Below are 23,852 nucleotides of genomic sequence, written 5' to 3'. Positions count from 1 at the left end.
TTTTGTCCCTGTGGCCACCTGTACGACCGTCTGCCTAACCCAGATTGTGTTCATGTGTCTGTGCAGGAGGTGTCTGGCGAGGTGGAGGTGCTGATGGAGCGAATGAAGCAGCTGCAGGAGTGTCGCGACGAGGAGGAGGCCAGCCAGGAGGAGATGGCCACGCGCTTCGAGAGGGAGAAGACAGAGAGCATGCTGGTGGTGACCGCCGAGGACGAAGAGTGCGTTCCCTCCAGAGACGTCTCCCGCCACTTTGAGGACCCCAGCTATGGCTACAAGGACTTCTCCAGGAGGGGAGAGCACGTGCCCACCTTCAGAGTGCAGGTACAGACACCATTCATGTGAGGAAGGTGACAGGGAGTGCAAAACGGGAGGGGAAAAGAAACCAGACAAAAATCAGATCTCTCCGGCTTTTCATTAACCTCCTATCTTCTCCTCCCTGCAGGACTACAGCTGGGAGGACCACGGCTTCTCTCTGGTCAACCGGCTGTACCCGGACGTTGGTCAGATGCTGGACGAGAAGTTCCAGATGGCCTACAACCTGACCTACAACACCATGGCAATGCATAAGGATGTGGACACCTCTATGCTGCGCAGGGCCATCTGGAACTACATCCACTGCATGTTTGGCATTAGGTCAGTCATGAAGCCCAGGCTGCTTTGATATAATTGTAGCTAGTAATGTGTAACATAGCCTGAAAGCCTGCTGTGTTTTGAAAGAGTGGTGCTTATTCACTCATTGTGCCTAATATACAGTGTTTCATTTCCTTCTGTTCCACAGATATGATGATTATGATTACGGGGAGATAAACCAGCTGTTGGACCGTAGCTTTAAGATCTATATTAAGACCATGGTGTGCAGCCCTGAAAAGACCACCAAACGAATGTATGAAAGTTTCTGGAGGCAGTTTCAGCACTCCGAGAAGGTGAGATAAAATCCCTGTTTCTCATACCAGCCGCGGCTGTGATGTCTTTGATGCAGCTGCCTTGACTCAGCTGATATACTCAGCTGATATATGTTGTGTAATAACTGTCTGTCTCTTTTCTCCTCCAGGTCCACGTTAATCTGCTTCTTATGGAAGCGCGCATGCAGGCAGAACTGCTCTACGCTCTGAGAGCGATCACCCGCTACATGACATGAAGTGCTTTTGGCGTTTATATTGTTGTCTTTTTACTGTCATTGTTGTTGCTCATTATGGGACACTTCAAGGAAAAAAAAAGAAAATCAAAGGGGGGGATATAGAAACAAAAAATGTGGAAGAGATGTGAAAAGCCCTAGTTTGTGATGGTGCTTGTCCTGGTGTTGGATGGATGTCGGAAAACGATCAGAACAAACGAAAGCAAGAAAGAATGAAAGAAAGAGCTGCAAAAGAAAAGTCATCTCAACCTGCAAGTGGATACACAAACTGGGTTCCTGTTGCCTGCAGTGCCAAAACCGACCAAGAGAGGGCAGCCTGGAGCAAATTCCTGTTATGCTGGGGAGTTTGTGCCGGGCAGAGGACTGACACAGGAGGCATCCCGGCTGACATTTCAGTATTCCACCATGCAACACAGCAGTTGCCAATCTCTACTGTCCTGGTAGAGCGAAGACCCAGATAGCGATTCTCCAGAAAGTGGTGCAGTCGAAAACGGTCTGCACTTTTGATTCTGTAGTCACTGTTATGTTTGTTTAGTTTCTTTAATATCTTTTTATTTCATTTTGTATCAAGAGAAGTTGTTGTTGTTGTTGTTATTGATGTGGTTGCTGTTAGTGGTAACTGGAGATGGAAGCATTACTTGGCCGGTATTATTAAGCGTGCCTGAACTATTCAGCGCGGCGTGCAGACGTGCTGATGCTGCTGCTCTCATGTACCCATCGAGGTCACATTGGCCCCCTCCAAACCCAATCCCACCCCCTCATCCCCTATCCATTAGAAATCCACTGCATTACCCCCATCCCATCCCATCCCCCTCTTCTCATGCCCCCAATCCCCCAATCTCAAATGTCTAAGTAAGCTAATCCAAGGAGTGAGTGAAAACCGGAGAGAGAAAAAGAACACTGTCTGAGCCCTATTCAGTTTGACTGTTGGCACGTGTGTCTGTTTGTGACGAATACAAGGCACGGGTGGGTGTGTGTGTGTGAGAGAGAGAGAGTGTGTGCGTGTGTGCTAGTGTGTGAGTGTGTTTCACAGAAATATTGTTTGAAAAAGTCTTTTTGAATTTCAAGTGTCAAAAAAAAGCGAGGCACTTTGAAGGAACGAGACTTCTTGCTTCTGCTGTAGCTCTGTTATTGTGAGGTGACTGTTTTATCATTTCGTTGATGACGTTGTCTTTATGTTTCTGGTAATGGATAAAAAGAAAAAAAAAAGCTAATCAAAAAGAAAGTTAGAAACCAGGTTTTGGAGGGATTTGCTTCCGGTTGTCCTAACCACACCTGTTTGTCTTCCGCTCATCCCAGCCGCCTGGTCACCCTAACACTTTCAAAGCTTTGGATTGTGAATTTTACCAGTAAATGAATACCTCTTCTGTTTTCTCTATAAAACATATAAGAAGTGCTCTTTGGTGAGCAGAGAGACTCTTTCTGGGCTGCCCTGTTCCCATTGGTAGGGAGCTGGGCCGGCCCACACAGGGCCGACTGCGCTCGACGACCTGTCGACCGCAAAAGGTTGTAGCTGTGCTTATTTCCCTGCGGGGAAGCCTAACCAGTGCAAAAGCAGCTTTTTTTTGTTTTGTTTTGTTTTTTTTTTTAAAATTTTTGAACAGAGGTATGAACCCTCTGCTGTTTTGTTTTTGTTTACTAAAACCAGTAAAGTACTGCATTCTTCTGAGGGTGGATTGAGACAGTTGGACAGATGAATGATTGTTTGTTGTAAAGAGGAGGAGGGTGATGATGATGAAAATGGAATGGTACATCATTTGGAGGTGGTTGTGAGAGGAAGTGGAGGTTTTATCAAACTTCTGACTGATGTCAGTTACTGACACTTTTTATATGAAAAAAAGATAATGAAAAAAATAAAAACATGTTATTGAATCATTGTGTATCATTCGTAGTTTTCTCCTAGATAATTTTTATTTTTCCATTGCTTCTTCAAAGAGACAATATCTCTTGTGGAAAGGCTTACACATATTCAGGAGACAGCAGTCATAGCACAATCAGATCCACTATCAGTGCAGCTCCAGTGTTGCAGCCGTATGGGTTTTAGGCAATCAAACAACCTGTGGCAGTCGTTTAGCCACTGATACAGTTTTGCATTTTTATTTATGCTTTTGCGACACATGGAATGACATCGAGTGTTATTTTGCCACCGTGCATTACGCGTGTCCCAACGTGCTCCTGGTTCTTTCTGATAAAGCTGAGTCAGATGTTGCTAACAGTACACTGAACTCAGAGGAATGGTTCAGTTTGTGTCATTCACTTTCCCTGTGAATTTCATTTACTGTACGAGCTCCACAGCTGTAAGAGAACCAGGTTATGGTCCCTGTTCCTGCGGTGCGGTCAAGGTCAAAGTTTTCTTTTCACTCAGAAGACTTTGCACCTCGCCTGGGCTTGGACCGAGACGAGTGGGATACCTTGTGGTACAGCTTTTGATCTCCTCCCTGTTTTTCTCAGTGGGAGAGGTCCCTCATTTCCCCGACGAGGAGTTTTGGCTGGTGATTTGTCTGAACTTCAGGGTGTTTCCATCAAGGCCAGAGAAAGGCCTGTTATTATACAATCACCAGCATAATCTCAATGTCATCCCCGCTGACAAAAACATCTGCCTTCACAATTTGGTGGCTTTCCCGAACAATACAGGGATAGGAAAAAATCTGATTAAGCAACCTCGCAATCAGCCAGCCAACGGTCCGTTTCATATCAACCTGAGAAATTCTACATAGAGAACAACGTTTGTTATTAACTTTGGCTAATGAGGAGTTTTGGTTTCTTTTTTTGAAACATTGGCTTGTCTTGTGGTTGTTTTTAAGGTCACTGTTGTGTGAAGAAAAAAAAAAGGGGGAAACTGACGCCAGGGGCTTTTTACATTAAGTGCCGTTTCTGATTTGTTTCAGTGTAATAACGATGTGATTTTGAAACGCTGTACTTTACTTGATGTAAGTTGTAAGCACTGCCTGGCCCCATATCTGTAATAATAAAGGCTTTGAGAAGCAAAACATTTCAAACATTGTCATCTGATGTGTTTTATTATCTACAAGTTTCACAGAGCACAGGTCACCAAACGCCACACAGTCCACCGATGATAGAACATTTGTTTATGAGGTAAATTCCAGCTTAGTCATTTGTGTCCAAGACAAGAATATCTTAAAAGCACATTTACAACACGAGAAAACTTACAAAACAGAGGTCATGTCTGGTGATTCAATGTGCAAAGAGCTTATCTTAAATTATCCCTGTATTTATAAAGGAAAGGCTCAGAAACTAGAACTATTGCAACATTTTACAGAATTGTGGACATGAAAAGTAAAATGCTGTAGAAAGGAAGGACATTGAACAACAACACAGGAACAACAGTGCAAACTAAGGTGTGCAGAAGACAAGGAAGCATTTGAGTGCATGCTAGGGGCAAAGTTCTTGCCAGTGTGTTGCTTTGACCTCACCAACATAATGTCCAGAAATGAGGGGAAAAAGCAGATAATTGTCATGTTCACCATTTCAGTGCAGATTAACCTCAGGCTTGGGGGTCATAAAATGTTTGCAGACCTCGAGGACCATGCCAGCAGTTAATCTTGGTTTTTAACAATGTAAAAAAAAGTTGAATTGCAGTCTGCAGTGCAAACGTCATTACATCAGGAAACTGTTTCTCTCAGTCTTGAGGCTGCAGCCTGTTTTTCAGTTTCTGAGCCACAGGGAGGAACTCCAACTCCCAGCATTCCCTGTGGAAGTCCCTCATGTCATTGCTTGCGCTCTCCTGCAGAGCTTCTTCATCTGAGAAATGGATGGAGACAAGTGAAGAAGCACGGAGGATTAAGTGGTTGATTGAATGATTGATTGATTTTATTCGACAACAACAAAAAAAAAAAAACCAAATGCAACTCCATAAACAAAGTGTCTGCTAAGTTTGCCTATTTCCATTGTGGATGGAAGGGAGAACAAGGATAGCTGTCAGAAAAACAGCTCATATGTTCAAAAAACACTAAATACTATGCAACGTTGAAGTGGAGAAAGTATATAATAATATTCGTTCTCAGGACTTTATTTTGGTCTCACTGTGAATGTGTGTGACCCCTTGCTGTTGTTACCAATAAGAGTGTCTTGTCATCTCAGCTATTTTCCCTCGTTACATAAGAGTGAGTGAGTTTTACTGCTGTGCACCAACCTAAGAAAGCAGTGAGGATCTCCAGCAGCGCCTCTCTCTCCTCGCTCTCCAGCAGCCTCTCCGAGCCGCCCTGCTCTGTCAGGTTCCATAAGGTCTGACAAACCTGCCCTGCTAGCTGCCAATCCCCTGGTCCCAAGTCTCTGAGACAGTCTGCCAGCCTGCGCGCGTGCACACACACACACACACACACACACACACACACACATGCACACACACACACAAATCATAAGACTGGAGGGAGAGAGATTCACATGACCTGCAGGCTGGTGGGCATTAGCTCCACTTCACTGGAACTACATCTGAAAGAGGACTGGGTGTTTGTGTACACTGCCTGTGTGTGTGTGTGTGTGTGTGTGTGTGTGTGTGTGGAGAAACACTATGAAATGAAAGCTTCATACAACTGCAGACCACTGTCACGTCAGCTTGCTCTGCTGGGCTGCTGATGGTTTTGTTTATAGAGCGATCACAAGCTACCTTCGCTGCAGCGTTAGCCTGCAGTGTCAACAACGTGCTAACAGGCCACTTTCCTTGCTGGTGTTAAAACTGACCCAGCAAAGTCAAAACACTGATTGGGTCAACACTGTTACTTTGTACATGTCAGATGAAGGATAATATGATGGCCACTGTTAAAAGGGTGGTGGCTCTAGTAGTAATTTTACAGTCCATTTGAGGGGAAATTTTGCCTGCAATGTGCTACAAGCAAAAAGTGCATCTGTGCATCTAAGTAAAATAAGCACAATAGTTTACAAAACACAAAACAGCACTGGGCATAAAGTAAAATAGACCACCACAATATGAAATACAATACAAGTGAATTGCAAGGAACACAATCCTGGTACCCATTTTTTTCTGTAATTACAAATATTTGTGAGTACTATCAGTTTTTTTCCCCCTCTTGGCGTAAGGTGACTGTGCAAAAGTTTCCTTCAGACACTACCTGCTGGATCTATTTTCCTACTTTTCTATAGGGAAATAAAAAGAAAGAGCTGTTTAATTTCCAAAAAAAAAATGGGTGCAGGGATTTGCAGTTTTTTAACACTGGCATAATCCACTTTGTTTGTGTTTGTTTGTGCTAAAAGTGTTATTTTGGGAGCTGTAGCAAAGTTCAATTTTGCTTTAACAGTGTATTTTAAGTGGGAAACCTGTCAATCTGCACACCATGGAGATGTGTACACACACACACACACACACACACACACACATGCACACACAGTCCCAGTCCTTACTTGGCAGCAGCCCCCTCTAGTGAGAGCGTGGCCCTGCTGGGAGGGTCCAGGCCCAGGTTGGTGAGGACGCCACAGGCTGAGTAACACACCTCGGTGCTTTTAGAGTCCAGCAGGGTCACCACGAAGCGGTACACTGCAGGGAGCAGAGCAAAGACAAGGACGATGGGATCAGCAGAGTCAACAGCCAGGCTCTCTCTCTCACACACACACACACACACACACACACATAAGTCCAGCCTAAGCATGCAGTGCTGTGTGCAGGGGTGCGTACTGTACCGGGACAGACGTGTGTTTAGTGTCCTCGGCATGTTCTGCAGCGCTGTGTGTTCCATCCTTATGTCAGCTTTTATTCTAACATGGTCACTTTGTGCCAACTTTTGAGTAATTTGTTTGGTTTGTGCTGTCCGGAACAAACCTTTATTTTGCATGATGAAGTCCCGCACGTCCTTGGACTGTGACAGGTTTCCGTAGACGCGCGTGGCCTCGAGCACTGCGTCCATACTGGAGCTCAGCAGCAACTTTAACATCACTGAGAAGAAGAGAGAGAGAGAGAGAGAGAGAGAGAGAGAGAGGATGAGGAAGACCAAGAAGCAGAGAAATAAATCAGCTAAATAAGCATTCCTCATCGGTGTCATTTTTCAAATATTCATCATCATCTTCTTCTTCTTATTCTCTCTCTCCCTCTCTCTCTCTCTCTCTCTCTCTCTCTCTCTCTCTGTCTTACGCTTGGCGATGATGAGCTGGTTGTGTTGGACCGCAGAGTTTTCCACCTGGTAGAAGGACAGGTTGTTGATGGTGGCAGCCACGTTCACCAGCAGCTCCTCACTCTCTGGCAAGGACCTGAGCTCTGTCACACACACACACACACACACACACACAGAGTGAGAGAGAGAAAACCACCATCTCTGAAAACAACTTCTGTGATTCTTACTGATGATGTAGATTAGTTAACAATTAACTAATAAATTAATCACCAACTAATTTGATAATCATTTTGAATTCCAAATTCTCTGATGCCGCTTCTCAAATGTCTGGACCAAAAAACGAATCAGTTAACTGAGAAATTAACCGGTTAATTGATAATGAAAATAATCTTCAGTTGTAGCTCTAATATGATGGAACGAACACAGGGAGCATCTGCACTGTAAGGTCAACAGGATCCGGCCTTTATACATCTCCATGTGAAAAGGTGCTCATAGTTTTAGCTCAGATCCCAAATTGGTTTAAGAAACTGTAATTTGAAAAGTCTCACTTCCACAGAATTACTGTACAAGTCTTCACGGTTCACATAAAATTAGATAAATCATTCATAAAATCCACAATCATAAAAAAATAAAGTGTAAATGAAGCAGAGGAGACAGGGTAAATGCAAAAGGGGATTCAGCTCAGTAGAGGTACAGTGTTATGAGTATTTTTTAACACTGAGTGCATTTTCCTCTATAGACATACACACACACACACACACACACACACACACACACACACACACACACACACACACACACACACACACACACACACACAAACAGTGGACATGCTGTGTATTTGAGTAATAAAAGTGCTTCTGACTGACAGGCAACACTGATGTTTATGACGCTGTGACAGCATCATAAAAGTGGGTGTTATTTGCGAGTAATTACAGCCTGATATAATTCTTTTGATCATGAACTGGCATAAAAAGGTCAATACCACCCGATCCAAGCAGCCACGACCCTGTGAGACATTTCGAAGACGAGTCTGTTCCTGATATAGCAGCAGATGCTGTGCGCTCGCTCATAAATCATGGATATTGCGGTCGCACTGTCAACCCGGCCCCTGTGTCACACTGAATTTCGTTTCTGGTTCTGACTGGAAATGCCCCTTTGGTGTGGTGAGGAGTATTTCTCTCTTCCTCTTCCTCCCCTCAGCACTCTGCCATGTCAGGCAGCGCGCTGCTACAGCCGGGAACTGAATCAAAACAGGACGGAGATCAGCCAGGCCCGCTCTTTCCTGCTCAGTGTTGTTCTGTCTTGCAGTTTATCGCACTGTCTCCGTATTCTCACTGATGATCTCCCTCTACGTTTCTGTCTTCACCTTTGTCAGCCCACCTTATGCACTGACGTGCATCACACACACCCTGCATCTCTTGAGAGCTGCCCTTTTTCTCTTCCCAGCCTGACCTCGGCTTCTCCCTACTTCTCTGTAATTCTCTCTCTCTCTCTCTCTCTCTCTCTCTCTCTTTCCCCCCTCCCCCCCCCCCCTCTCTCTCTCTCCCTCTCTCTCTCTCTCTCTCTCTCTCTCAAGGCTGATGTGAATACCGTGTGGGAGGCAGGCAGCAGGCAGAGAAACCAAAAGTCTCACACCCACCTGTGTATCAGCTCAACCCGTCCTGAAACCATCTAACCACATGGGAGCATTTCACTCACATACACCCGAGCCGGCTGTGAGATGTGACAGAACATCCTGCTCTTGCAGCGCGGCACTTCGCTCTGTAATGCTTACCCCCCTCCCCCCCCCAAAAAAAAGGGTAAACCCGCGGAGGATGCACTGAGCATCGAACAGAGAGTACTGAAAGGAAAGTGTGAGATGGAATGAAATGAAAGATGAAAACTGTGTTTTTGACCAAAGTCATGTCTTGTTCCCAGCAAAAGGGAAGTGGTTGGCTGCTTTGCAGAGAGGCTTACTGTACATGCTACAGTACACAAGATTATCATCACAACTTTAGGTTTTTACACACACATATACACACGCACACACTCCTCACACAGTCAAGTTTCTTTGTATGACAGAGATATGAGCGATGTATCAACTCCTGCACATCAGGAGTGTGGTGGAAAACCACTGAGATCCATTACAAAGGTAAACGTAGCAAAACCACAACTGAAAAATACTCAAAGCATAACCACTGAAATGTAATTAAATATGAAAAATAAAAGTCATTTTGAAGAAATGTTCCTTTCAGAGGGTTAAATTATTGATGTATTAACCAGTAAAAAGTAATTTAATGTTGTAGGTCAAACAGCTCCACACACTGTTGGCTAGTTTACATTTGAACAATGCATCAACAGTGCTTCTGCACAGTAACTAGAAACTCCAGCTGTCAGATAAATGTAGTGCAGAAGAAAGTAAAAGATTTCCTAGTGAAATGTACTCTCTCAAAATGGAAATACTCAAGTAAAGTTCTTCAAACCTGTACTTCAGTGCAGTACTTGAGTAAATGTACTTAGTTACTTCTAGCTCTAAACTGTTCACGTAACTTTATTTCCCCAACTGGAGTATTCCCTTAAAGAGCAGTAAAGTGTGTGGGAGTTTATTTATCACTCTAGTCTCGACAGGTCCTCTGACAAACCTGCACAGTTTGGATGTGAAAGCTCTCTGTTCTACAATAGAGATGTAATAACACGGGGTTCAGTGTTCAGTGATCTGCTCTCTGCTCACCCAGCGTCTCCACCAGCAGCTGGACGCAGGTCGTGTTGGCGGCCAGCGCCGGGCCCACGGCACGGTGGATGCACATGTTAGCCAGCACCCTGACCAGCTTCACCAGCACGTCCTCCTCATCCCGCAAATTAGCTGGAGGAGCGCGAGGCTTGTCGGGGGACTCGGGGTGTTTTTCTGTGTGTGTGTGCGAGCTGTCCCTTGGCTGGTAGCTGCGGTACAGCTGGAGGAGTGTGTCCAAGCAGCCGCCGCACCTGAATAGCTGCTCCCGCGCCTCGTCGCTTTTGGAGGCGAGGTTCCCAAGGGTGAAAAGGAGGCGCACGACAAGATCCTGTGGGAGGAAAGTGGAGAGTAATGCTCAATTTGATCAGATAAGGCAAAACTGTATGACATGGTTTACTGAATTAAATGATTGTAAAAACATCTTTCAAATCTTATCAAATATATAAAAAAAAAATTCCAGCAACTTCTGAATCAAAGGGAATCAACATTAAATGTGTAGGATGCTTCTTGGCCTTGTTAGCCATGTTTAGCTTTCAGGGCGTCCAGTTTTCTTCGCAGAGCCTTAAATCTATTCAGAAGCAGTGGTTAATAATATATTTTGAGCATTTTGGCATTTCATAAGGTAAAATGTCCTTCCTTAAACTGCACAGAGTTGCATTATCACGGGCTGTGATGAGTAGCTATTGTAGCTTTCTGTTAAATGGATGTCATCGCTCTACCCAGTCTCACATCACCGCCTGGCACGGTGCCGTGGAGCTTTTAGCAAGCTGAATTTGCAAACAGCTCTCCGAAGATCTCTTTAAAGCCAGTTACAATAACATTTAAGACGCACCTTTCAGCACAGAAATTCGAAAGGTGGAAAAAGAAACTCCACACCTGTAGACCATTCAGAGTAAAGGCCTGTATGAGGGGCGGGGGCTGATTTCTTGCTAGGAAGAAAAACCAACATGAAGGCCTGTGTATTTAAGGTTTGGATGTCAACAAATCTGGGGCACTCGTTGCTCTTTATAGCCCCATGCAATGACACCTGCGTCAACATCACTTATGGCCCATTTGCACCTTCCCAATTGGAGCTGGAGCCACTGTCTATGATGGGCAGCCAAGAAAAATCATCGCTGTACACCTTATCTTTATAACGAGTCGGCTTACTGAGAAAAAAGGCAAAGTAAACATCCTACATGCGGTTTGTTTTCTCCAAGAGCTCCAATCACATGAAGAGTAGATGAGCCAAGAACACACACGCACACACACACACAAGCAAACACACATTACTGCCATAAACCTAGATAGCGACGCTGGTATGAGGACAGGACGGGCCGTCCCACAGACAAGGTGTTCATTACATGTCTTCATGTCCTGTGTGTGTTGTGTTTTTATTCCCTGGATGATTAAGAATACGTCAGTCCTGTCTGAGTGCCAAACCTCCACCCTGCCTCCCTGCCTGCTTTTTTTCTTCCATGCCTACTTTATTTTTTCCCTGTCCTCTCCCCTCAGTCTCTTCCTCTCATCTGCCCCTCCTCCCTCTTTTCTCCATTTAACCCCCTTCCCTAGTCACTTTCCCTCCTCCTCTCCCCCTCCCTCCGTTCTCCCCTCCTCAGCCTCTCCTGGGATGCTGATTACACGTCAAAACACAGACACACACAGCAGAGTGAGAGAGAAACACTCCGTCCAGACACACACTGTGCTGTAAATGTACTCGGACTTGGTGTACATAAACAACTTGCTCTGAAGGTAAACATGCTTAGTGGGGCTGCGGCATAAACACAGAATAGGCTTGTCGCCTTCCCCTATCAAGCACACCGACTGTCATACGCACACACACACGCACACACACACACACACACACACAGAGGGAGCAGTGGGGAGAGTGAACTCACCTGTTTCGGCTGGTGTTTGCTCAGCAGTTCTATAAATAGCTGGTAGCAGCCGGGGGTCTGGGCCAGCGCCAGGCGGCACTCCGAGTAAGAAGAGAGTTTGCTGAGCGAGAGAGGGGACAACAAATACCACTGACCATCCACATCCATCCACTCACTGCCCGCTCTGCCAGCCTGACTAAATATTGAGAGATTTAATCAACGCTGCTAATGGAGTGCATAAGCAGGCCTGGGCTGGGATCTCATTTTCATGCTATAATTGTCTCGGACAAAAATATTCAGGCAAAATGAGCCAAAAAGCTCTTACTAAAAGCTAAAAACCATCATTTGTTTGCACTGGAAAAGAAAAAAAAAACATTTTCTTAAACAGTCAGCATTAAATGTTCCATTTAAATCTTTAAACTTTTGCACATGAGGATGACTTACACAGTAGCTTTTCTTCTACACTGAAAACTGCGCCTGTGTGGAAATTATCAAAGGTGTCGCTACCAGGATTTTTTTTTTTTTTTTTTGCTGTGGTATACTGAAAAGCTCATAAATGCCACAAAACTCAAGTGAAATATGTTATATGAGATCTTCATTTCATAGAAGAGGACTATGAAAAATAAAATAAAGGAATGAAAAGGGACTACTAGCAGAAGTAGAAAATAGGGAATAGAGGATTAGAGAGCTGAACAATGGCCTGTTTTGATCAGCTCGTGATGGATTATGTTAGTTTGGATTATAGAGAGCTGAGGGGAGGAAGACGAGGAGAGAGAGGAGAAACTTTACTTTACCACACCAAGGGCAAATTTGAGTCTAAACACTAGTTGAAGTTTGATGTCATGCCGAGTTGTGTGTTACCTGTATATTCTAGCAATGTTGGTGCAGATGTCCTGGTCCTCCCGGTGATGTCGCAGCACCACGCAAAGCTCTGATAGGACAGCGTGGGAGACGAAGAGGGGGCGAGACTCTGGGTGGTCGGCGAGGTTCCTCAGGGTTGCTGTCAGCTTCAGGGGTCAGAGGTCAGGCAGACAGAGAGACAGAAAGAGAGAGTAAGGAGAAAAGAAGTGTGTGCAGAGAACACATATCTGTGTGTGTTATATTTAGGGCAGCGTTGCGTGTATCCTCTTTCTCTTGCTATTGTGTCCAGCACGCGATGCTGGCCATGTGCTCATTAGGCCTGGCTGCTGGCCTGCACAGGACGCTATACAGCAGAGGAAGCGGAAGCTATTCAGCGTAGCTATAAATCATTCTATCACAAGAGGGAAACTCTAATTTCAAACACACGGCAACAGTGAAAGATGAAGAACGTCCCGGAGAATCAGCGCCCACTTGTTTCTGACTCAAGATGTTCACTTGGGCCAACTTGTGTCATTAGCGGCAGTGATTTTCTGTAAAGTGAAGCAGGGTGTGTTTCTGGGCGGGATGCCGGGGCAACAGTCAGGCCAGTACAGAGAACATTATGCTCTGGGAGCAGCTTATACCAGACAGAAACAATAACATTGTTAACTAATAGCAGGAAAATCCACATCAAAGCTTCACAGACCATGGACACACATAACAAGATTTATCATTTGGTGTTTTTTTTATTGCTTTTGAATATGTCCATGCTTTTTACTCAGTTAAACAAACTATTGAAGAAGTATGCAGTCAGTGTTTTGGCAGAAGTAGCTGCTTTGAGTTCCCATCCGGATTTTTGATTCATCATCATGTAGAACCAGACAAGACCAGTTTGGACCAAAACCCTAATCCACACATCAGCTCTGAAGTTTAACACTTGCTTTAAATTTTGTCAGTTATTCAATTTTTCTGCCCAACATACTGAAAAATAATTAATAATGACTAGTGAGTAAGGTGATTTCTGTTTACATTTTGACTTGCCCACTATATCAGCGCGGCCTCTGTATGTGTTCACCTGTACATGGATGTGCCCTGCGATGGTTTGGGCGGCGTCTCCCTGCACTGACAGTGTGTGGAGCCTCTGGATGAGCTGCTGGGACACACCAATGCAGTTCTTGGCCAATAGGAGTCTGAGGAGCGCGTTGTTTCCAGAGAGAAATTTCAGAGTGGCGACGCAGTAGAGCAGAGCTTCCCCAGACGCAGACACATCCTCACTGCTCAGCACGGCGAGCAGAGAGTCTGGGCACAGACAGAAAATAACCTGAAACAGGGCCTTCCAAAATGTGCTCCCCCACATGGCTCCACATTAGCCTATAGATCACTGTTTGGTAAGAATTCACCCTGAAGAATCCCATCTGTAGAGGTGGGATATTTTGGCGTGATAGAAATTTCAGTTGCTTTTACAACTCATTAGTTGGCAATTCGATTTAGAAACGATTTTTCTTTTTTGGAATAACTCGCTCAAATTCAGTTCAAAAACAGATTGGTGCAGTTGAATCTGCTTCATTTCTAATTGATGCATCTATGCAATGTATGAATTGCTACACCTCTACCCATTTGAGAGGATTTGTTTTTGTGTTATACAGGACTTGGTACAGAATGAATGGGAACTTCTGATCTAAATAAATCTGACCTAGAGTCGGATGCAAAGGTCCTGTTCAGCAGAAAACAGGATTTCCCTTGCTTTTTTTTTTTGTTATAAATGAGTTGCAACTACGATATAAACACAGTAAACGTATCAAAATGCATGGGCCCTCAGGAGATCCACACAGACTGTATTGGAAACTGTGCCTTTTAAAAAAGTCATTTGGACTTCTGTAACGTGCACCTTCCACACCTATGATGGAGTTGTTCTGGAAGAGGACGTCGTTGCTTTCACTGCAGCTGACCTTGTAGATGAGTTTACAGATGTTTAGCAGGTTGTTTCCGCTGACACACAGCTGGAGACAAGAATAAAAAAAAATATGATAATTACAGATAGGTATATTGAATTCACTGGATAAAGCTGCAGACACGTCACACTCCCAAACATGTACGGTATATGACTCACAGCAAGGCAGAGTTTGGCGATGTGCACGTTGAGCTGGTCAGAGTTAAGGTCGATGAGGCGGAAGAGCGTTCGGAGTATCCCTACCCTCTTCTTGCAGCGTCGGCCGAGCATGTCCTGCTCTGCCAGGATGCCGTGGAGACGGCTGCACAAATCACACAAACGATCCACTGAGCCCTCAGTTCTGCCTGGCGTCACAGGAAAAGCAGATTCAGGCCAACATGTTAAAACCAAGCACAGAGACAGCAAGGTCACCAAAACAAAAACACATACTAACACATACTATAATGATATGTCTGTAGCTACATAATACAGATGAGGAGTCTTTTATGTGTGTTGTGGCATATGTGCTGTATGCTAAGCTCATTGTTGTATACTCATTATTTGCATGAGGTTAAATCATCACCATCAATAATAAATTGGCCAGCAGTGAAACCACACTCAGCATGAGTCCTCCGTCTGCTAAGAAACAGCTCTGAGTCTCAGTGGTCAAACGCAAGGCAGCAATTCTGCAAGAGGCAGCTATAATATTGACACAGAGGAAGAGAAAGGGTGGAGACTTTTCCTTGTTTTTGACGTAAAATAAATGTTTTCCCTACATAAATAAAAGGGTTTGGCCATTTCTAAAAATGGTTGGCTACAGCCTCAAGCTCAACACTTTACTGCAATTTCCCAGTGCATCTGAAAGGTGTTTTATGCATGAGCCAGAAGGCTCTTGGTACAATAAATATTTAATATTTATCTTTCAAATGAATTTTCCATTAAATTTGTAGAGTGCTAAAATATTTACAGCCATAGATTTCATTTCATGGCTGTCACACTGCAGTTTCAGTCTAAGACAATTCTGTAGGGATGCCAAACATAACATTATTTTGTTTGCCTTTCTTCGATGGTTGAAATGACAGTGCTTTTTCATTTGTTAGAGTTCATGCATGACTGTCTGCTGGCCCTAAAAACAATCAATTTCCCAGCCTGTTGGTTGAAAATGAAAAGAAGTCAGGAAGCTGAAGAATGTGGCACTAATAAGAGAAGCTTAATTCTAATTTAAAAAATACTATGCACTTTAGATTAGCTTTAGAAATACTCTTTAACACAGACAGCAAGTAGGCCACAGATATTTTGTATTTATTGAATTACTTAAACGGACATGTGCTGGCATCTCACATGTTTGCACTTTTTTACTGGGGTTCCCTATTTCATTACCATCACCAGTTGTAGACGCAGACCCCAGCTCTTGCAGAAGAGGAACAATTTTATTTTTCCAGACCAATGACTCTGCATCCTCCTCCACACTTGCAGTTCCGTCTCCATTCCCGTGCTCTGAAATGTGCAGAAAGGAATGAGAGTTAGACAGTTACCACCTCCAAACCCAGACGGTACACATGAGCGCCAGGCATGGTTCACAAGTTCACTGTCTTAAAATAAAACAGCAGGAAGTTTGATGCCAAAGTAAAAGGTCACCATCTACATCTACACTTCCTCTAATTTGTTTTCTGTGCTGATGTGCAGAGGTGCATGTGGGCGTGTGTGCATGTGTCACAAAGTGTGTGTTTTATGAACATTTCTGCATGTACATGTGTGTGTGTGCGTGTGTGTGTGCGCGCACAAGTGTGTGTGATCTCTCACACAGGCACCTTTTAACTGAACATTTGCATATCCCCCCTGCACGATGTGATGCAGGAAACTGTGGTTGCCCAAACCAACAGCTCTCTCAGCTATTGGCTGGCTGCAGCTCTTGGTGGGAATTGGGCCCTTAGCAACAACACCCCGATCAAAGTTTGACACTCTGCACGGCTCACTCATTTGGGAGAACAGAGAGGTATTTGTGGTGCAGCTGAAAGTACATATTGTTTTCTAGCATTTCTATGCTCATTAAGTACATTTATGTTTATGTAGGCTGTACTGAGGCAGGCTTGATTTGATTTCAGTATGAATTCATGGCAACCTTAAGAGACAAAATCAGCCAGCAAATTAAACATGTGGTTATGATGTTACATGAGGTAAACCTGTAGACACATCCCAACCTGCATGCTGCTAAGAAAGTATAATTTGTGTTGAGGATGCATTGTGTTTTTTAAAGACACCTTTGAGGTTCATTTAGTATATCTGGACAAACCTGTTCTCGGTCCTGCTCCCCACTCTGTTAGTCTGATGGCTGAGTCAACATCAGGCTGAGTTAACCCGCTGTAGACACACAGAGACACAAAAACACAACATTGCATCAGATTTTTGACAATGTTGAGAGAAGACATATTACGGGCAAAACATTGACTTTGAGAGTTCAGACTTGTTTCAGACATTAAAGAGGCACCAGTTTAATTTAATCAGTGTGGCCAACAGTGTAATTCCACGTAAAGTTGCTGACTTCATATTCTGTCACCCAGACTCAGTGCTAAACTACACGTGTATTCTCTTCATGTGCCGCTAGGTGTCACTGTTGCAACAGAGGTTGAGACATTGAACTTGTGCCCAATGTTGTTATCTGTGTTCTGTGTGTGTGAGAAAGAAAGAGAGTATGAGTATGTATATATGTGCAAGTGCATGTGTGTCTGTGTGCATGCAAGCCTGAATGTGCATGTGAGTGTGTGTGTGTGTGTGTGTGTGTGTTCATGTGTGTGTGTTCATGTGTGTGTGTGTGTCTGCTTGCGTGCATCGCAAACTGCAATCCACAACAGACAGGAACTAAGATCTCAGCTTTGTGGGCAGCCTGGTTTAAGCCGTTCATGCTTCGTCACTATGAGCTGTCTCCACAGTCTCACCACCTACATGCAGTATAACGGTAAAGCAGCATCAAACTCTATGTGCTGTGGCCTGCCCTCTGCATGTCACCGGTACGTCTTGCTTTTCTGCATGTCACTGTCAAGTATACACTGTTCTACTGACACACAAAGATAAGGACATTCAGATTAGATTTTGTGTAACACTGTGTACAAAGTGCCTCCCGCTACTAAACAGTGTGTACTAAATGTGACCAGCTGAGGAAATGATTGGTATAAACACCAAATGAAGTAAACACAAACAGCAGGCTGTGTCATTCTACCCTCTCTGCTCTCATATTGCTGTAAAATCTTTCAAGTTCACACATCTCACCCTAAAACTAAAGCTCCATCTTAAAACAGAATTTGCATATATTATTCTCAAAATATGAATCGGGCCTGATGAAGATGAACGCGATGTCATCTGTCCACACTTTCTAGAGTTTCTGCGCTGACATTGGCTGACTTTGGAGAATATTTGTTTGAGCTTTCGCACTCAAATGAGCTTAATTTCATGGTCTCGCTAACAGATATGAACAGGAAAATGGGCCCATATGCCAGAAAATGGCCCCAGCTATTGTCAAAATGTCCACAGTCTGTCTCCTATTCATTCCCAATGGAGCAGCTCCAGAGACTGTTACATGATGATGTCACCAGTTAAAGGACAAGACCTCTCAAAAATGAACACTCTGTTATTATCTACCTATCTTCATGGCAGTGGAAAAACTGGTGAAGTTTGTCTGTAAATATAACCGTGACTGAGTGAGTGGAGTAGCTCTGTAGCGAACGTCTCAAAAAAAAAACAAACAAAAAAAAACTGCAGTGAATAGAGACTGCTTCTTGAGAGTTGTTGAAAGATTTTTTTTTTAAAAATACCATAAAATCACTCCAAACAGCATAATCCAAGTGTTCTGAAGCCAAACAATTACCCCGTGGGTCCAAGAGTACAATTTTTACCTAGATTTTCCCTATTCTCAGAGCACCTGGTGCAAGAGTCTTGTTGCTTTCATATGCTTCTAGTCACCTTGTCGTTCAGCAAAATGAACGAAAAACAGCTTTTTGGTTACTAGAAAAGAAACCAGGTCGCACAGAGCTACTTTGTGCTGCAATGACAGAATTAAGCAGACATTGACACCAGTTTTGCATTTGATATTTTAATATGTTAATTTGCTAAACGTTATGGCATGGTACCAACAATAGTGATTATGTCACATCTTGGCACCCCAGGTAGCAAGCAACGTCCAGCTTTCTTATTTGTGTTTATGACTTTTTTTGGGGTCGTTCAAGAGGGATCAATCCATACTTACAATATTTCTGACAGCTGCTTGCTATTGTAGTGACTTTTGGCACAGTGCAAAAGAAGTACTGGGGGAAAATGAGAAAAATATTGGACTTTTGGATCCACAGCACAATCGTTCAGCTTTGGCAGAACACAAACAAACCCATCTGCCCTCGATTCAGTTCTCTTTGGATAACCATGACCTGGATGGCTGAGAATCTTCACGGACATCTTTGATTTTCAAACTTCACCAGTGTTTCAACTGACGTGAATGACTTTTTGACTGAGTTATGACTTGAAACGTCTTGATTCCTGTTTTAGTGTTGCGTGAAACTGGTTCATAAGCTAGCATTAACATACAGTGTGTGAGTTTTTGCAACAGAGTTGACTTTCACTTTAATGGGCGCTTAGTGATTGGTATAGGCTGGCACACAGGGCATATACAGCAGGGAGTGCTGGCCAAGGCATGTTGTTCTGAATGTCAGCGAGGGGGCTTTGGCTCTGTGTGATAGGATTAAGAGCCTGATAATAAGGCCTCTTTGTGTGATAGTGCATTCTCTGAGACATGACCTCATCCCTGTCTTAGGCCTGGCCAGTGCACTGCAGTCACAACACACGCTGCTGCCAGCCTTGCCCAGATGGGCACCCAAATCTAATAGAGAGCCATTTGGAGCTATAAAGCTCTGGCTTATTGGAGAAAAAGAACCTAGTGGATGTCTAATCTCCCCTATCTTTATATCTCCTCCGACTCATCATATTAATCTGCCATGCTGTGTCTATTTTTCAGCTTATGTCTGTCTATTTTCACTTGCAGTTTGTGTACTTCTGGCTTGACTATCTCTTTGATTTGGTGTGTGTCTTTCTAACCCACATTGTATTTAATTGGTCCAGCCTTTAGAAGAGTCAGTGCAGGGACAAAACAAGTTACTAGTTGTTTTCCTAAGTATTCCAAAAGTGTTGTAGTCCAGCAGTGTTGTAAAAAATGACCCTTGCACTTTGAACAAGAAAGGAGAATTCTTCAAACTTAAGCCCTTTCATCATAAAATGATTGCAGTTTGATCTCTTGGGGAACTTTTATCAGCAACAAGTTATGTGCATACTACATGTTAACTTGGCTTTTGAAGAGGGAGATGGGGAGCTTGTGCTGCAGGCAATAGGCCAGACTTCCTGTAAAAGTGTTTTATGGTCCAACCCCCCCCGCCCACCAGCTTCAGCTGCCCCACCCAATCGATAGGCGGATAGATTTTAACGACAGCCCCCGTCCTCACGTCCAGAGTTATGCCTCATGCGCTGACACACAGCTGATGAGGTCAGCAGAAAAAAAGCAGAATTTTAGTCTCCCAGCGTTGTGAAAGTGTAAAGACTGACACATGATGGTGATGACAGATATAGGCAGTTTCACTGAGAATGAGCACGGCCAAAAGGTTACATTTGACTATGGCCTGGATATACTGTATGGTATGTACGGGTCTGAATGGGGTCGAGTGTCTCAACTTGAGGAGGCTGTCCTGTCTATCAGTTGTTAAGAAGGACAGGTGTAAAACCATGGTGCTTACCAATAAATATGTAGGAGGTCCTGGCACTTCATTTAGTTTAAGTCTTTTCCTTTGGATATATTAAGGTGTTTTATGGCTGTATAATTAAGTGCATTAAAAAGGATAATAAATATAATGTTGACAGCCTGACATTTATAGACATTTTGTATAATCATTTTCTCTCCCTATTGAGCTCACAGAGGAGCAAGGCAAGCTCCTGCAGTGCCTTCAACACATTTGCATTCTAGACAAGTAAAGAGCCAGAATGAGTGAGAAAGCATAAAGCAACACATAGCAGAAAGTCTTTGAACTGAACATACTGAAGACATGGCAGAGAGACTTGCCAAAAAAAAAAAAAAAAAAAAAAAAAAAGACAAAATTACGCAAATGTGGGAGGCATTATTGAAACACAAGAATAGGACCTATAATTCAGCTCCATCCAGCAAATGGCTACCACAGCAACCTTTGCGTGCCAATAAATCTTCAGCGCATTGTCACACTGTCACTTTGGTCAAAAAGAGGGAGCAGCAGAGGGTGGGAGTGTGGAGGAGAGAGTGAGCGAGAGAGAGAGAGGCAAACAGTGAAAGTCATAGAGCAGGACAGAAAGCGTACCTTTCACTTGCTGCTCTGCGTGGGCCAGGTTTGGGGGGACCACGGTTCTCCGTGTGGTCTGTACTGGGGGGTCTCCTGTCCTTTCCTTTAGCTGACTGCTGCTTTTGTTCTGAGCCTGGACTTAATCTCTCCTCTGCTAAAAACCGAGAGGCAGGAGTGGCAACAGGTTATTTACAGGGTGGAAAATGTGCTGTGCTGAGCCTCTGCTGTAAGATTTCCACCTCTTACAGTGGATGAATACTTAAGTTTCAATTTGTCTGCTGCATAAGTATCCATGTAGAAGTCAAAGATTCCCAAACTCACTGAAAGCTTTTGAATATCCTCATTATCCATTTTCTTGTTCTTAGTAGTAGAACATTAAACCAAGCAAAGGTTCGAGACAGGGAGTACTCATTTTCCATTCAAAACAGCTGCATTAAATTACGTTTTTCATCCAAAGCAACCACTGAGAATGTAAATCAGGTATAATGTCGGCCTGTGAATGACTCTATTCATTTCCCTTTGAGACAAGCTGCTCAAGCGCTCCTACCGCCTGCATAGGAGATTTAAAGAGATCCAATGAGAGAAATTAAAGGTGTTTTTTTGTCCCAGTTTTACCTGCTGGATACATGCTGTTATCGACCTCTTACTGTATATATAAATAGGTGGTGTGAAGATGGGGGAAAATTAGTCACACCTACGTAGTTTCCAGGCTTCCCGACTATTCATGCAGACGTTCTTAACTCTGTGTGAAGTCATTTTGCCTCTCTAATGGTTTGACTATGTTTAGCATCAAAATGATTATGCTTTGCTTCAAAAATGCCTGCAGTCCCATTGTTAAAATACCGTGCAAATTCTCCTTTAATAACAGCTCTGACAAAAGCACAGCATGGATGATTTATGGATCTTACAATAATTACATAATTGTGTGCTATAAATCCAATTACCATCCTTTGCTGTTCCATTTTTCTCTTCAATAAAAAATGTCTTGTATTTTGTTTTTCACACTTTGTTTTCACACCATCTTTTCTCCCTCAATAGAGACTTTTCATCAGTCCATCTTTCTCCTTGCTTACCGTCTCTGTGTCGCTCCACGGGAGGCAATGTATTCAGAGATCCAGCCCTGAGAAGGCGAGCTCGGGCCCCTGCCACCCCCTTTTTCACGTCAAGTGGGTCACTGGGGGGTTTGGGATGAGCCTTGACTTGACCCTCAGCATCGAATGGGACTGGAAGCTTTACCTTCTGGTATCATGTAAACAATTATAAAATCAGTGAAATACTGTAAAAAAAAAAGTGTGCCACAGTTAGAATTCACTAGTACTTACTGTCGGTGCTCAGCACTGCAAAAAATCATAATCTTGACAATTCATTTAGTCTCATCTTCAGTGTTAAAATCTAGTTTTTCTTAAACTAAGTGGTAGATTCTGCCAGTGGGATGAGATAAGTACACTTGTTTCCAATACTTATCAGCTAATTTCCAGAACTGTCTTGAGTCAAGTGTCATTTTCTTCATACTAGTGGGTTGATCTGCCATATTATTCTGCAGTGTTTCAACATATTTTTTCTTGTTCCAGGAGAAAAATACTGAAACAAGTGAAACTGCACTGGAAAAAAGTGGCATTATCTCATCCCTCTGGCAGATTTTTTCCCCCACTTGTTTTAAGATAAACAACATTTTTAAGCCTGAAAATGAGACTAAATGACTTGTTATGGCAGTGATTTTTTTCCAGCGAGAGTGATGCAATTATTTACGTTACTCATTTATTCATATCTTAAGCTGTCTCACATAAACATCTTAATCCCATTTATTGAAAGCAGATAAACTCTCATCCTGGTTATAAGAAATCCAAATAGGATGCTTAGCTGACATACCGAGGTGTATACACTCTTTATCCTATTTACTGCTTTTCTCAGTCTGTGTGAGTTCAGGGTTCATGGTAATATTTATAATATTAGAATATGCAGATATGTATCCAAGCTTACCGCGGATAAGACCTTCATCTGAATATGAATTACTGTTTGGAGTGCCATAAGTGGGTGTGTAGTAAGCTTGTGTGTGAGGAAACTTACGTGGTCTAGAGGGGAGAGGCGAGTCCCTGAACCCGGCCGAGAGTCAGGAGCATCAAAATTTCGAGCATGGATGCTGCAAGGGGAAAAAAAACGGCTCATTATTTCTGCATGTTACAAAACTGATGTCAGAACCTCAGAGCTAAAAGGAGATTTAGTTTTCGAGTTTGTGTCTGACCTGAAAGTAGATGGAGGCCTGCCGTCATGATTTGCACGAACAGAGCTCCCTCCAAACAGTTGCCTGTGTCCATCTTTTGGAGTAAACGGCCGCTGGGTGCACAGGGTTCGTAGGGACTGTCTGGCTTCGCTGACTATTTCTGCACTTGTTTTCCTCAGAGCACAGCGCCTTGGGGTGAATGGGCTGGCGATCTCACGTTTCCTCTCCATAGAGGCCATTTAGGCCTACGTGACATTTGCCAAGATGGTCCACAAATGACTTCAGTGGGTTGATTTCATTATGTGAGTGGTTATGGGGTGTATCGCTGATGGAAAAGAGTTGGCCATGTAAAATAATAAGGGCAGTGCCAGGACAGAAAATAAACCATGCATTTTGAGTGTTTCTGGGTTTGCCACCACATAACATTTCAAACATAGGAAGACATTTTTCATCCTCCTGTCACAGTGCTCACTGAATCCAATAACTATCAGTGGCGGAAAAAGTCCTCAAATCAAAGTATCGATGTCATATTGGAAAAAATCACTACTTAAGTAAACTATAAAAGTAAGTAAAAGTAGTCATAGTGAGGAATGGTTCCTTTTAGAGACTTATTGATGCATTACTGATATTGCAGGTCCATCAAGTGCTATCTGTAAATCCTACTCATGTATCAAACCTAAAAGTACTGAAAATTGGTTCCTTTGAGTATTAAATCATTGAGGCATTAACCTGT

The 23,852-nt window shown here is 43.4% G+C and overlaps 2 protein-coding genes across 4 annotated transcripts in view; one reads left to right on the top strand and one right to left on the bottom strand.

Moving 5' to 3' along the window:
• The window catches only part of sesn1 (sestrin 1), a 62,878-nt gene extending 58,749 nt beyond the window's left edge, over nt 1-4,129 (top strand). For all 3 annotated transcript variants that reach the window (XM_030046597.1, XM_030046596.1, XM_030046598.1), the window contains 4 exons: nt 67-321; nt 443-633; nt 779-923; nt 1,052-4,129. In XM_030046597.1, the coding sequence (XP_029902457.1) occupies nt 67-321; nt 443-633; nt 779-923; nt 1,052-1,138 (678 nt within the window). In that variant the 3' untranslated portion in view covers nt 1,139-4,129. The remainder of the gene's footprint in view (nt 1-66; nt 322-442; nt 634-778; nt 924-1,051) is intronic.
• Nucleotides 4,130-4,156: 27 nt separating this feature from the next.
• Nucleotides 4,157-23,358, bottom strand: armc2 (armadillo repeat containing 2). Its single transcript, XM_030046599.1, has 17 exons — nt 23,141-23,358; nt 22,966-23,038; nt 21,972-22,137; nt 20,917-21,052; nt 16,851-16,918; nt 15,938-16,054; nt 14,738-14,922; nt 14,525-14,627; nt 13,703-13,926; nt 12,649-12,794; nt 11,809-11,908; nt 9,932-10,259; nt 7,239-7,361; nt 6,930-7,043; nt 6,515-6,647; nt 5,289-5,446; nt 4,157-4,897 (listed from the first exon to the last, which is right to left on the bottom strand). Exons 1-17 carry the CDS (start codon nt 23,356-23,358, stop codon nt 4,776-4,778), a joined length of 2,514 nt encoding a protein of 837 aa, XP_029902459.1. The 3' UTR covers nt 4,157-4,775.
• Between the last annotated feature and the right edge of the window lie 494 nt (nt 23,359-23,852).

The sequence above is a fragment of the Myripristis murdjan genome, chromosome 24, assembly GCF_902150065.1.
Source record: "Myripristis murdjan chromosome 24, fMyrMur1.1, whole genome shotgun sequence".
Classification (NCBI taxonomy): Eukaryota; Metazoa; Chordata; class Actinopteri; order Holocentriformes; family Holocentridae; genus Myripristis; species Myripristis murdjan.
The sequence above is the reverse complement of the archived record's forward strand: the minus strand, read 5'-3'. Positions and strand labels throughout refer to the sequence as shown.